Here is a 13,341-nt window from a genome sequence, read left to right on the forward strand (position 1 = left end):
AATTTATACAATTTTGCATAGAGCTTTATTCTTATGAAGTGATGCCATAACACTATTCTTCAATGAATCGAGTATTTTTATTCGTTTAAGATCTCGTGAAATAATTTTAATCATAATACCTTTCTCGCATGGACTCTTCCATACTTTGGATAGAGATCCCATTGAGACTAATTACGTCTAAGTTAGACATATCCACTACCTCCCTCAATTCCGAAACCTAGTACTTCTAGTCCAGTTGACAAATCTATTACCAATACAGTTCAATAGATCCCCAATATCCGCACTATACCTTCCATCAAGTGATATTTAAAAAATAATTATTCCATATTTATGTGATTTATAGCTACCAAAAGAATTATCTTTAGTTTTTGAGCTCAATGCACTTGGACATATCTTGTAACTTCCTCCTCATCCTTGGTTCCAAGATAACTTGAGAAATGATCAAGCAACACAGATCAGGACTCTCAAATTACACTCTTGAATCCCATTCAGTGTAAGAAGCACAGCCGCTGACACAACATGATACAAACTCTCCGACACATGATTTTTCATAAAAATAAGACACAGACACATCATGGACATGTTAATTTAAATTCTTCAAAAAGTTAAACAATTGTATACCACAAAGTTTATATCTTTATTTTGTACTTTTTAATATAGGACGTTTAAGGAGTGTTCTCAAAGTATTTCCCCAAGTGTCGGAAATTAAAAAAAATATATTAAAATAGCACATGTCAATTTGCTTGTCTAACAAATATCTTGCACTGCTCGAAGAATGTCAATGTCTGACATGGACATGCTACCTAGTAAGAGTGTCTAGTTGCATAGCATTCAGCGAATCTATGCTTCTCAAAAGCCTTCACATTTTTATACTTTAGTAGTTTTCCATAACATGTATTTCAGTCCTAACCACCCATTTCAACCTTGCTGTTCCACTACCATGTCTCCTTGTCAGGTCTACTTCTACCAGGCAATTGATTCCGCGTTACTTTATTATATTCATTTATATTGCATTTCCCTTCAAAACTGTTATGAAATCGCATTTCTAGTTCACCAGGAAACTTCCTGCATATTGTTCTAAAAACTTTAATCTCTTTGGCAATTTTCCATTTTTAATGATCATCATTAACCTCTATTGTGTAACTAGAATCTCACTTAATGTTAGAATCATTTCACGACTACCAATCTACATTTGTGTAAAGATAAATCTATTTGCCTAAACTTGTGCCACTTTCAAAGCTCCAGTATATCCTAATGAAGTACATGCTCACCAACATCTAATCATGAATTATCCCAGAGTTTGTTACTTTCTTTATTTCGATCCCAGAATTTGTAATGTTCATGAACTCTTTTCATATCACTTGTGCACTTTCACCATGTTGCTCTTCAATTCTTTTCAAACAAAGATCCTATCATGACTAGGGACTACAAACACAACTCTCCTACATAAAATTATTCCTTTTCCCAAGTTAATCGAGAAAGCGAGTCAACAAAATAAGTGCTCATGAAAGATTCCAAGGACGATCTTCATTACACATTAAACTTTATCTCACCAAAAAATAGGATACAGTGGATGCTGCAGACAACTTTAAATAAAAAATTCATTTATCAAGCAATTTGAAATAAAGGTCAAACATACCTGTGCTAATACTCTGGTAATCTTATTTATCTGTAAAGGTTAACCACAAAATTGCCTGAACTTAAAATTACAATTCTTGAAGCAGCCTAAATTGGCTGGTTAGGTAGAATGGGGAAATTTCTCTCATTTACCTTACACAGAAGTCCTTGAGGTCAAATCAATGTCAATGGCTATCAAGAAAGGGACAAAATAATCACAAAATGTATTATAGCGAAGAGAAGCTAAACTGCACACCGCTCTTCCCTTGGTCATGCTCGTGTTGTTTCAGTATGTAACAGTAGTTAACCTGATTATAATGGGTCGAGCTGTCAGAGATATTAAACAAGTACTTCGACACGTATAAAAGACAGAATAAATCCTTCCTGGGGACTACAACAGATGGCTCCCAAGTGGGTACAAGTTGTACTTCTGGTTTCAATCCATATTTCAATTGGAAAAAAAAAAAAAACGACTTTAAAGTTTAGTAAATTTTTTTGCTGCTTTATTCCCCCCGTCCGATCCGTGTTTTATATGAATGTTGGCGAATTTATTAGCCATTTGTCTGAAGTACTTATTCGCTATTTTATGGTGCAAAAGACATCAAAGTTGTCAGATGAATATAATTAACAATCTTTATTATTTTGATAGAAGTGCTTGTCTTGTGAATGTTGAGGGAAAACCAACAGCTAAAGAACAGAAAAATTACTCCATGATGAACCACAAGAACATGAAAATTGACACGCTCCCAGGAAATCTGAAGGCAAAACTCTAGAAATATTTAAAAATTTATTGATTCGCTCCCTTTTCCAATTTAGCCCCTTCTTGATAGAGATTTTTTGAGAACAGATTTCGTGAATAGAGATTTTTTTTGGTAGGGAAAATTTATGGATCCACATGCAAAATTATGTTATTGAGGGAATATGTGGTTGAAAATGAGTTTGGAGAAAATGGGGGGCAAACAGTGACTTAATCTTAATGTCTTACTGCAGATAAAGCATTTTCTTACAGATAGGAGATAGCCCACATAGGAAAAAATTATCCTACCAACTGGTGGTTTGAGTCAACGTCACGCAGCACGGGCATGTCTTTCTCTTACCGAAGTCAACATGAAACAAATAATGCCCCCATTTGGTTTATATTAATTTCAGATTTATAGTATATCTAGATAAAAGTTAATGAAATATGTGGTTGTAAAGTTGTAGGTCTCATGAAACGTGCGATTGAAAATGAGTTTCAGAAAAAATGAAATTTAGAAAATGAAGGCAAAACAGAGGCAATAATTAGTGTCAGGATAAATGACTGACCTCCATGCGGAATAGCTTGGTGGGTACAATGATACCAAATCCTGCAGAGCATCGAAAGGAATCTCGTAATTTCTGTAATGAAAATTCTCGATATACATTCTCAGTTAATTTAGTAAGGCTTCCAGTACAGGCAAAAGCGTGGCCATGGATACCAGCTTCTCTGAACACCCTCAAGGGTAGATCAAAAGACAAGTCTACAAAAGCTGTTACAGCAAGGTCTCCACCAATAAAATCCATTCCGGTAGAAGCGTCAGAGCTTTCATTATTACCGTTTCCTCTTTCTTGTCTTCTAGGCTCAGCAGGGCCTAGTCCCCTTGCCTTGAAACCTAAAATTGACATTGGGCCTCTCAAGGTGCAAACTGGAGAAGAATTACCACCCAAGAAGAACCTCTCTGGTAAATATGAAGGTGTATTCAGGAATCCTCTCCCCCATGGGAAAATAACACCACTTGAGATTCCAAAGTTCAACGCAGCGCGGTAAAATCCCAAGGGAACAGCATAACGAAGATCAAATTCCTGTTCAGACAATACATGTATCACATTAAAAAAATAAGTTACTTCAGTAGCATGTACATGGTCATAGAGAGGAATGAATGATATCAATCACATTAAGATGTCTTCAGACATCGCATGCATAGTGGCTGGTAATTGCATCATATATTTTACAGTGGAATATATTTCGAAGCTCATGGAGTCAACAATAATACGTGTGTAATTGTGAGGTGAAATTCAGTTTCAAGTATGACCTCTAGCTGTGGGGAGTACCTGATGGGTCAAGCCATATTGAGTAAAACATAAAATCATGGATCATATGATATCAAATCAAAAAAGATAAGTTGATTAAACAGTAATGATGCTCAAGCAAAAATAAATAAATAAATAAATAAGGGAAACTTTGAAGGCATCACTGATTGACAAATGAACAAAAGAAATAAAAAGAATAGTCAAACCTGACGTATAAAATGTAAGCTTCGATTTTCTGGAACAAGACCACCGATATGTGTAGTGGAAAGGAAAGCATATCCTCGAGTTGGCCTTAGAGGTGAATTTCGCTGGTCAACTTTAAATGTGTACTTCAGAGCTGAGAGTAGACCATGTCCAAGCTGCCTCCTAACTGAGTGAGAAGCCATTTGAGATGGATCGGTTAAGGTACGCCATGAGAGATGATATGATAAATCATGATTTCCAATGGATAATAGGCCAAGTGATATGCCCAATGCTTTCTCTTTATAGGAAGAAAACTTCAACCAATCTTGGGAAAGAAGAGATATTCGAGCTGTCAAAGGTGTGGCCAATGCTTTGAATTTGGGAAAGGCGACTCCGGCACTAACCTCTGATGCTTGACCCCAGCCATAAGCCACAGAACCATCCCATAGATCTCCATAACCAAACAAGTTTTTCAGCTTAAGAGATCCTTCAAGAGACCATGACCTAGCCTACAAAAGTGCTTCATAACATCAAAAATCAAATAGAGATGGCATTTCAAACCATTTCCACAAAATTAAACGTAAACAAAAGAGAATATTGAGCTAGCATTAGTCAATTTCATGGTAATATATGACTCTCTTAATGCTCGATCTATACAAATCAATCATTGCCCTTTATCAGCTCAACTTAGTTGAGTTTCACTTTCCACCAAGTGATTTAATACCTTCACTTTTTATATAAAAACATGAGTTTGTGGAAGAAAATTTCACTAAATTTTTGTTCGAGGAAACTGTTAATGAACACCTGTGAGAATTTCCTTCTATCCTGTTTTGAAACTAACCTATTTAACTTCGAGTTCAAAAAATAAAATACAAAATATAAAAAAACGCGACTTCCAATCACACTCTTGAATGCAGCCATATGAATATTCTACTTTCACATAGATTAACCCTCTACATCACTGCTATCAATGCACACAATTTACTATTCACATTGTCATATGCAACCAGCAATCAATTGACAAACTCGAACATTAAATAACCCACTCGTATTGCAAAACATTAATATCAACAATAGCATTTTACATATAAAATAAAGAGTTTATCAAAGTGAGTATACCTATTACAACTTTAATCCTACAATAGTTACCTCGGGTTTGGAAAAAATTCCTACATCGCCGGTGAGAGGGTTCTTGGCCTCAGAAACCTCTACCACAACATTGGCAGTTCCAGGGAGCTCAGGCGGGCCGGCGTCAAGTGTAATGTTCACAGAATCAAAAATATCAAGGTGCTGCAGCCGCGCGTTGGCGACACCTGCGGCCTGGAGCAACTGTTGTACTGTTGTAGCATTCTTGAGTAGTGCCTCGACCTCGGCCTCAATTACGGAATCTTTGGTTTTCGTGTTGCCCTTTATCAAAATATCGTGCACTCTTACCGGGACTCGCTCTGTGGAGAGGCGCTTGAAAAGGGATTCCATATTGACCCGCTCCGTACGCATTTGGGCCTCCGGAGTTATGGGTTCCGGTTCCTCGTCATCTTCTTCTGATTCATCGTCGTCTTCCTCGATTTCTGATTCGAAATCATCGAGGTCGTCGTGTGCGGTGGTGGGATCACTGTGATTCGGGTCCTCGGGTTGGCCCAGGTGGGCATCGGACTCGGATGAGACTGCCATGTGACCCTTACTGAGGGAAAAAGACGAAGTGACTGTGGGCGGTTGGCAGCCGTAAGAGAGGGAGGGAGTTCACCGTGAGCAGGACGCCGGCGCAAGTGTGAACATCTGTGCATAGCATGTTTGGCTAACCTTAAAATATATGTAATTCACTCTTATCTGTTTCACTTTAATCATTAAAAATATATTGCTTATTTTGAAATTTACTTATAAAACAAGTAAATTTTGATCCCCTTTTTGGAACTAATGAATTTTGGAATAGTATTTTGATAGAAAAAATATGTGGTTAAAAAATAAAAATAAAAATTTTGAATTTGCGTATAATATTATTTTATTGTACAATGTGTTATTAAGAATAAGAGAAGAAAAATGTATTTTTGAAATAATTGTTGCGAAACAAGGCCTTATGTATTTAACCTACTACACCCGTAATTTCAAATTATCTGTAAGAAGTCCAATATATCCAAAATATTTACGGGCATCTCCAATCATGACACCATTGCACCATTTTGCATAATTTTTTGGTGCAAAATAGCTCCAACCCAACACCAAACTTTGCACCATTTTACACCAAAATGGTGCATGTGTAAAATGTCCCTTTTGCCCTTATTTAACATTTTTCAAATAAATTTGTTGAGGGTATTTATGTCATTTGTGTTATATATTTTTTAATACAATAAATTATTATTTTTATTTTTATTAATATTAATATTATTTGTATTTAAAATAAATTTTAAATTTAAGACATAATAATTAATAAATTAATTAAAAGATGAAAACAATTTAAAATACATCAAACACGATTATTTATTAAAGTTAACACGAAATATATTAAATAATGACATACATACGATAATCTAATTTTATTTTTAAAAAAAAGATACATAAGGATACGTACATACCCTTGCTCGTCATAAATAAATCAAGGATAAAGAAACTCACATTGCACTTCAAAATGCATTAATCAATCATTTGTGGAATGAACATATGAATTCTGAGAATTAAATTGCAAAAATTTAGCGATTTCGTAATATCATCTATCCAAATTCGAAATGCATTGTACTATTTTCTGACGGCATGATTTCATATTTTCGTTGTTGTAGTATTTTTATTAATTGTTCTATGTTTTTTATATTTATTAATGAATTTAATCTTTTCTGTAATTTAACATAATTATTTATTTAGTAATTTATGTATTTATGAAATAATTAAATAAATAATATTTCAAATAAGTAAATTATAAAGAATAAAAAAATGGAAGAAAATGGTTAAATACTTTTCATTTGGTGTAATTTTTGGTGTAATGATTGGAGATGAATTTTAGTTTGGTGCAAGATTTGGTGCAAGATGATACAAAATTTGGTGCAAAGTTGGAGATGGCCTAAATATCAAGTGATTGTAGGTGTGTCCGATGTGATCAATTTAAATACTAACTCAACTGTGGAAGATAATAAGTTATAATTAATTTCAACACGTGCCACATCAAATTAGACAAATACTTACACTAACATCATACATGTAATCGTCATAATAATATTCATGTCTACCAGCATTTCATCGTCTTTATCGATTACTTTCCGAACTGGCGGTTCAGTTAATTCTCAATTGATCACGGCTGCGTGCTAAACTACTTCATATTTCTCGAAAAAACAACAGAAAAACATTTAGAAGGTGTTTGGAAGACATTTTTATGTAAAAATGCGTTTTTGAATAGTAAATTGACGGGATATGTGTGGTTAAAAAATAAGGAAAAGTTTTTTATTTACGTGTAATATTATTTTAATAAAGAATGTGTGGTTGAAAAGAAGAGAGAGAAATACATTTTGAAAAAAATGACTACCAAACGGGACCTTAACTGCATACTTGGTGTTTTCTGGTTAATCTCAACCACCTTTATAGGATGCCATTAAGAACCTCTAAGGTGCTCTTCTTACGGTGAGCACAATTGTGTTGCGCTTTCATGTGCCTCGACCTCGTTATACTTCCTTCTCATTGCTTCGTGAAATTCATTGTTGTTGAGTTCTCCCATTCTCTTCGCACAAACTTGACCATTTGTTGATAAATCTTTTAAGTCCTAGGTAGCAACTTAATTGAGACACTGTAAGAGCACAAACTTGTATAATAATAAAATAAAATAAAATAAAAAGCGAAAAACCTTATCTACATGAGTTGCTTGCATCTACCATGATAAAAATGATGGTCCAGCCAATGGCTACAGAGTACTGGCTAATCTTACTCTGCTCAGGTACGAGGGTAGGACAGAATCCCTCATCCAGCATGGGTATTCCAAAATTTACAGGTTCTACCCTAATACAAGAATAAAGATAATGGAATTAACTATAAATTTATAGGCATATCAGCCAATGAGCTGTACTAAAAATCAGTAGGTGTTACCGTTGAATTTTTATTTTATTTTTTGCCATCAATCGAAGTACCGTAGGCGGTTGCTGACATTATTGAGGATATTGTCGGTATTAGTTGTTGAAAGATGTGCATTGATGATTACCGACAATTTGCTATCAAAAATTCCATTAAAATTATTGTCATGTTAGTTTCCATCAAAATTTCTGACATTAATGTTGTCGATCACTATAAATAGAATTCTCGTTATTCTCATGGCTTATTGCAAGATATATGTGGTTCTTCAAACATATTGGTCTCATTTGAGATTGATTTTAGATCTCAACTTTTAAATATCAAACAATCACACAAGTTAGACTGGTCTAGTTCGGGTTTGATTTTAGATCTCTACATTTAATTGTCAAAAAATCATAAGTTAGTTTGGGTACTTGGTAAATTAAAGAAACTAAGTACAGAAAAATATGTACCATACTATCCAAGTCCAATCCACAAAATATGATTTAAATTAATTTGAATATTTTTATTCTACATGGATTGCGTTTTAATTTTCTAATTTTATAAAATTTGAAATCTAGCAGATATTATTGTTTTTATTTTAAAATAAGTATATGAAATACATTTACATTTATTTGAAAAATATATGACAATATTACAGTGTTTCAAAAAATAAAAATAATAATACAAAAGAATATCATTATATATACTGAGGTACAACTAATAAAATAGTTTTTATTTACCAAATGTTAAATTTAAAACATACAACAAATCTGAAATAAAAGTTCACCAAATACATAATTAGTTCTTTCTGCAACTAATTATCTCCTAGCTTAGCAAAAATCGATTCTATTAAAATCATGACAATATCAGATCAAGTATTATAATATTATAATGTTTTAAAACGACTCATCTAACTTATCCATATGGAGATAGATGGTTGAATTGCATTTGCCACATAATTTTTTTTATATATTATTATTTTTTTATTTTATTTTATTATTATTTTATTTTATTTTTTGAAAAATCACTCTTACCCTCCTAAATAAGACTCTAATCCTAGCAAAGTGACGCTCTTACCACCTAGCTAGTAAGTTTTATGATAATTAAGCTTTTTAAAATCAAAATTGATTATATATATATATATATTTTGGAAAGTTTGTGTATAAGGGAAAAAAAAATTATTATTATTATTATTATTATTATTATTATTATTATTATTATTATTATTATTATTATATGAATGGTGAATAGTAATTATAAATTCACTAGAATGTACGGTTGAAAATGAAAATGAAGTTTGACTATTTATAAATAAATTAGCCGAACGATTAAAAAATTAAGATTAAGAAAATTATTAGTCAAACGACTAAATTGACTAATTAAGAAAATTAAGACTAAGAATATTATTAGACAAACGGCTAATTAACTTTTCAAAATTAAAATAATTTACTATTGTCTAAATTAAAATTAAGTGAAAAAACGAAATAAGAAAGCAAATATAATCATCATATATAACATGAGAGAGGACAAAATTGAAAATTAATACTAAAAGGGGAGGTTTATGGAATTTTTGAAAAGGGAAGGTCCCAGAATAAAACTGCACAATCCACAACTAACACCATGTAATAATGTAATAATATCTGATAGAATCACTTCATTTGAAGCGATCGAAAGTCAGTCATGGAGACTCAGAATAACTCGAAAAGGATCACACAGCCATCCCTACTAGGAGCCATTAACCTTTGCAAATAACAGCCCTACCACCAACCCTAATCTAAACCCATAGAATGGCACATGAAAAGCTTATATAGGGCTTCCAAGGTTCAATCCATTCCCCTCTTTCGTTTGTAAGTTCTCCATAGCTTCATTATTTGAACAATTCCTTCCTGCAGATCAGCTTTCCTACCTTGGTTGTAGTTCCACAGTTCGGAAACAATGTACCTCCCACTCGGGTTATATTCGTTTATCTCAATCAAAGCTGAGGTCACGGCATCGTACACTTCCTCGCCATAATTATTCTTCAGGTCTTTCAGCTTTTCATCATCTTGGTTGATTACTTCCTGAACCAAAAGAATAAGTGTGTGCAAGTAAACCACAAGCCAAAAACACTTCCAAACCATTGAAGAGAGCGACTAGAGTTCACTTCCAGAATAGGGGTTGATAAAAGGAAATCCCTATGCGGCAGTTTAGAGAATCAAAATATGGATTCTTGTTTCCAATCCATTAACTGTCTATCCCCGCTCCAATCCATTATGACTAACAACTCTACTGGTACGAAGATTTTAGTTAAACTGTTCATAGTTCAGCATTTAGAATTTAGCATTTGAGAATTCATTTGTACACAGAAATTAGCATTATACATGCACTCCAGGATGAACACACTCCTAACCATCAATATTATTCCGTCATATAACTTCACTTTGTCAACAGAAATTCCAGCTCACCCAACCGACAATTTTGCCTGGTACCAATAGGCAGAACCTGTCAATATAAATGGTTTATAGTATAGAATCCTATGTGTAGATATCACTGATAAACTAACAATCCCAAATTCTGAAATGATTAATTTATAAGTGGAATCTACTCATCGCTCGAGTTTATTCCAAGATACCATAAATGATCAAGGAAAGACTTCTTAAACACATTACCTATTTTGGAAACCTCAGAATGTGTTGTCAAACAACAAAATCTTTTGGAAAGTTGTTAGGAGAAGAAAGACTTTAATAAGATTCAGTAGGATCCTATCCCCTTGAACGAGGCAACCAGAAACAAGGATGGAAAGAAGGAAAGGGAGTTGTTTGGTAATGCTATCTTTGGACACATCATCAGTACAGACTTGGACAGGTAGAAAAGTGGAAAACGCCATTTTACCAGTAGACATCAGATTCACCTGCTTTTGTCTCCAAACACCTCCAGATCACTGTTTAGTTTTTTATAATATTTGGTTGTTCCAAAAGAGTGCTTTTGGTTATGGTAGGAAAAAGGATTTACTGTTTAGTTTTTTATAATATTTGGTTGTTCTGAAAGAGTGCTTTTAGTTAGGTTTGGAAAAAGGATGATACTAGTCACTATAGAGAATAGAGAATTGTCTCATAGGGTGACTGCTTTAGATATCTAGGTTCGAGTATTAATAGATAGAGACCTTGATGAGAATGTAGTGCATAGGCTAACGAGGGTTGGATTAAAAAGGCAAGTTCTACACAACCGTTACTAAACCAACTATAATTTACAAAATATGGTACAGGGTGTTGGATTGTCAAAGGATAAAGTCCCATGTCTTGAACACGATGAAGCTAAGATGGATCCTTGGCTATACCAAAATGGATAAGATAAGAACTAGGAATATAATGTCACCAATTGAGGATAAACTAAAAGAAGGCAGGCTTAGGTGATTGGCGCATATCTGCGTAGACCTAAAAATGCTCTCGTTCACAAAAGCAATGTAGTCTCACTAAAACAAGTTGAAAGAACTAAGGTAGGCCAAAATTAATATGCGAAAGATTTGAATCCATTAAATCTTCTTGTAGATGTATCAATGAACCAAACAAAATGGTTATTCATATAGGCTACAGAGGACCCAAATTTATTGGAATAAATTTTTTTCAATTATATGTTATACTGATATCCCCTTTTATTTGATTTTCCGTTTGTACTCTAAGATAGTTTTATTGTTTAATTTGTTCGTTTCATAGGACGGAGTACACTGACAAAAGACAAAAACACATGGGCAGATTTAAGTTACTCCTTCCAAATAAAAAATATTGTTTTCCCCCAAGTTTTTAAGTTGGCAGAACTTAAGCACAGTAATGCAATACTTGCTTGATCTGAATGTGTTTAAAATGTGTGCACAGTTGATCACCATTAATTATGGATTTCTGCTAAACCACTTCTTTTTCCTCAAAAATAAGCCTATACTACAACAAAAGATATATAGTAGAGCACTTTTAACTGCATACCTGATGTTTCCCTTTAATCTCAACCACCTTTATAGGATGCCATTCAGAATCTCTAAGGTACTCCTCCCACAGTGAGCACAATTCTGTTGCTCTTTCATCGGCCTCAACCTCATCATACTTCCTTTTGATTGCTTCATGAAATGGTTTGCTGTTGAGTTCTCCCATTCTCTTCACACCAATTTGACCATTTGTTGAAAATTCTTTCAAGCCCTAGAAAGTAACTTAATTAAGACACCGCATAAAGCTTGCAAGAACAAAAACTTGAAAAAAAGTTAGTGGGAAATCTTACATGCATGGGTTGCATTCGACCGTGATAAACAAGATTAATGTGTATTACATAAATTCACTTTCTAAATACTAAAAAACATATAGAAACCTCAACCCTCTGGCTCAGATCAAGCAAAAGGAAAAGAAACTTTAATCGAATTTGACATAACCTTTATCATAAGCAATGTGGAAAAATTTGAAAATCATTACAGGCAATGAAGCATCCAAGTCATTGGAGAAATTACCTGCAAATGACACAGTATAGGTGGAGGTAGCTACAACTTTAAACTTCTTCCCTCAATTAACATATGTACTAGCTATGTCACTCAGATCGGCTAGGAGGGTGTTGGATAAAATCCCTCATCCAGCATGGGTATTCCAAATTTTCCACAAGTTCTACTCTTAACAGAATAATCGACATAAATAAGGGTATTGACTATAAATAAATAAGCTCAGCCAGTGAAATGTACTCAACGATAAGATAAACATGTCAGATTCTCAGATGCTAACTATACAAACTCTGAATGCAAGCAAATTATAGGCATGGAACAGGCTGAGACACAGATTTCTGAAACCACTGAAAAGGGAAAAGAATTACAGAGCTTACATTAATTAATTCTTTACGAGCATCTTGCAGCTCATCGTTGCTATTTCGCTCCTGCACAATCAGAGTTTGATTTAATGCCAATAAATCTTCAAGCTCTCCTTCCTTTTCCCTCAATGACGTGTGCAGCGAATCCACTTTTTTCAGCACTTCCAAATCACCTTCACCTTCCACATGCCTCATAACATTTAATTTGCCTCTCAATTGCTCGATTTCAAGCTTTACTGCTTGTTCAGCATCCAGTTGTTTCTCCAGTTGAATGATTTTCCTGTGGAGGTTCTCCTTTTGTTTCTGAAATCATGAAGTACGTCATACGATCTCTTATGTAATGTTCGATCTTGGCATACTGAAATAAACAGCAAAGGTCTACTTAATGAAGGTGAGAACAATTAAATACCTTATGTTCTTCAGCCAATTTCAATACTTTCTCATCAGCCTTTGTTGGATAAACTAAAAGAAGGCAGGCTTAGGTGATTGGCGCATATCTGCGTAGACCTAAAAATGCTCTCGTTCACAAAAGCAATGTAGTCTCACTAAAACAAGTTGAAAGAACTAAGGTAGGCCAAAATTAATATGCGAAAGATTTGAATCCATTAAATCTTCTTGTAGATGTATCAATGAACCAAACAAAATGGTTAT

General features: G+C 33.9%; 2 protein-coding genes across 3 annotated transcripts; both read right to left on the bottom strand.

Annotated features, from left to right (window-relative positions):
* Window positions 1-1,510: 1,510 nt before the first annotated feature.
* On the bottom strand, window positions 1,511-5,651 carry LOC111383906 (sorting and assembly machinery component 50 homolog). 2 transcript variants are annotated; one of them, XR_002700839.1, is made up of 5 exons: window positions 4,999-5,651; window positions 3,873-4,358; window positions 2,923-3,438; window positions 1,771-1,925; window positions 1,511-1,669 (listed from the first exon to the last, which is right to left on the bottom strand). XR_002700839.1 is itself a non-coding variant. In XM_023008127.1 (4 exons), exons 1-4 carry the CDS (start codon window positions 5,518-5,520, stop codon window positions 1,845-1,847), a joined length of 1,605 nt encoding a protein of 534 aa, XP_022863895.1. In that variant the 5' UTR covers window positions 5,521-5,651; the 3' UTR covers window positions 1,512-1,844. The 2 variants fall into 2 exon arrangements, 1 of the variants encoding a protein (XP_022863895.1); XM_023008127.1 differs by having other exon boundaries at window positions 1,512-1,925.
* A 3,755-nt stretch (window positions 5,652-9,406) lies between these two features.
* On the bottom strand, window positions 9,407-13,139 carry LOC111384091 (protein INVOLVED IN DE NOVO 2-like). Its single transcript, XM_023008350.1, has 4 exons — window positions 13,100-13,139; window positions 12,706-12,993; window positions 11,832-12,041; window positions 9,407-9,935 (listed from the first exon to the last, which is right to left on the bottom strand). Exons 2-4 carry the CDS (start codon window positions 12,883-12,885, stop codon window positions 9,699-9,701), a joined length of 627 nt encoding a protein of 208 aa, XP_022864118.1. The 5' UTR covers window positions 12,886-12,993; window positions 13,100-13,139; the 3' UTR covers window positions 9,407-9,698.
* Window positions 13,140-13,341: the final 202 nt, after the last annotated feature.

Source organism: Olea europaea, chromosome 1 (genome assembly GCF_002742605.1).
Source record: "Olea europaea var. sylvestris chromosome 1, O_europaea_v1, whole genome shotgun sequence".
Taxonomy (NCBI): domain Eukaryota; kingdom Viridiplantae; phylum Streptophyta; class Magnoliopsida; order Lamiales; family Oleaceae; genus Olea; species Olea europaea.

Coding starts and splice junctions, on each gene's coding strand:
- LOC111383906 (XM_023008127.1), bottom strand. CDS start 5,520: ATGGCAGTCTCATCCGAGTCCGATGCCCACCTGGGCCAACCCGAGGAC. Junction 4,359..4,998: donor GAATTTTTTCCAAACCCGAG/GTAACTATTGTA, acceptor GCACTTTTGTAG/GCTAGGTCATGGTCTCTTGA. Junction 1,926..2,922: donor CCAAGCTATTCCGCATGGAG/GTCAGTCATTTA, acceptor CATTATAATCAG/GTTAACTACTGTTACATACT.
- LOC111384091 (XM_023008350.1), bottom strand. CDS start 12,885: ATGAGGCATGTGGAAGGTGAAGGTGATTTGGAAGTGCTGAAAAAAGTG. Junction 12,042..12,705: donor CTCGTAAAGAATTAATTAAT/GTAAGCTCTGTA, acceptor GTTACTTTCTAG/GGCTTGAAAGAATTTTCAAC. Junction 9,936..11,831: donor AGATTAAAGGGAAACATCAG/GTATGCAGTTAA, acceptor CTTTTGGTTCAG/GAAGTAATCAACCAAGATGA.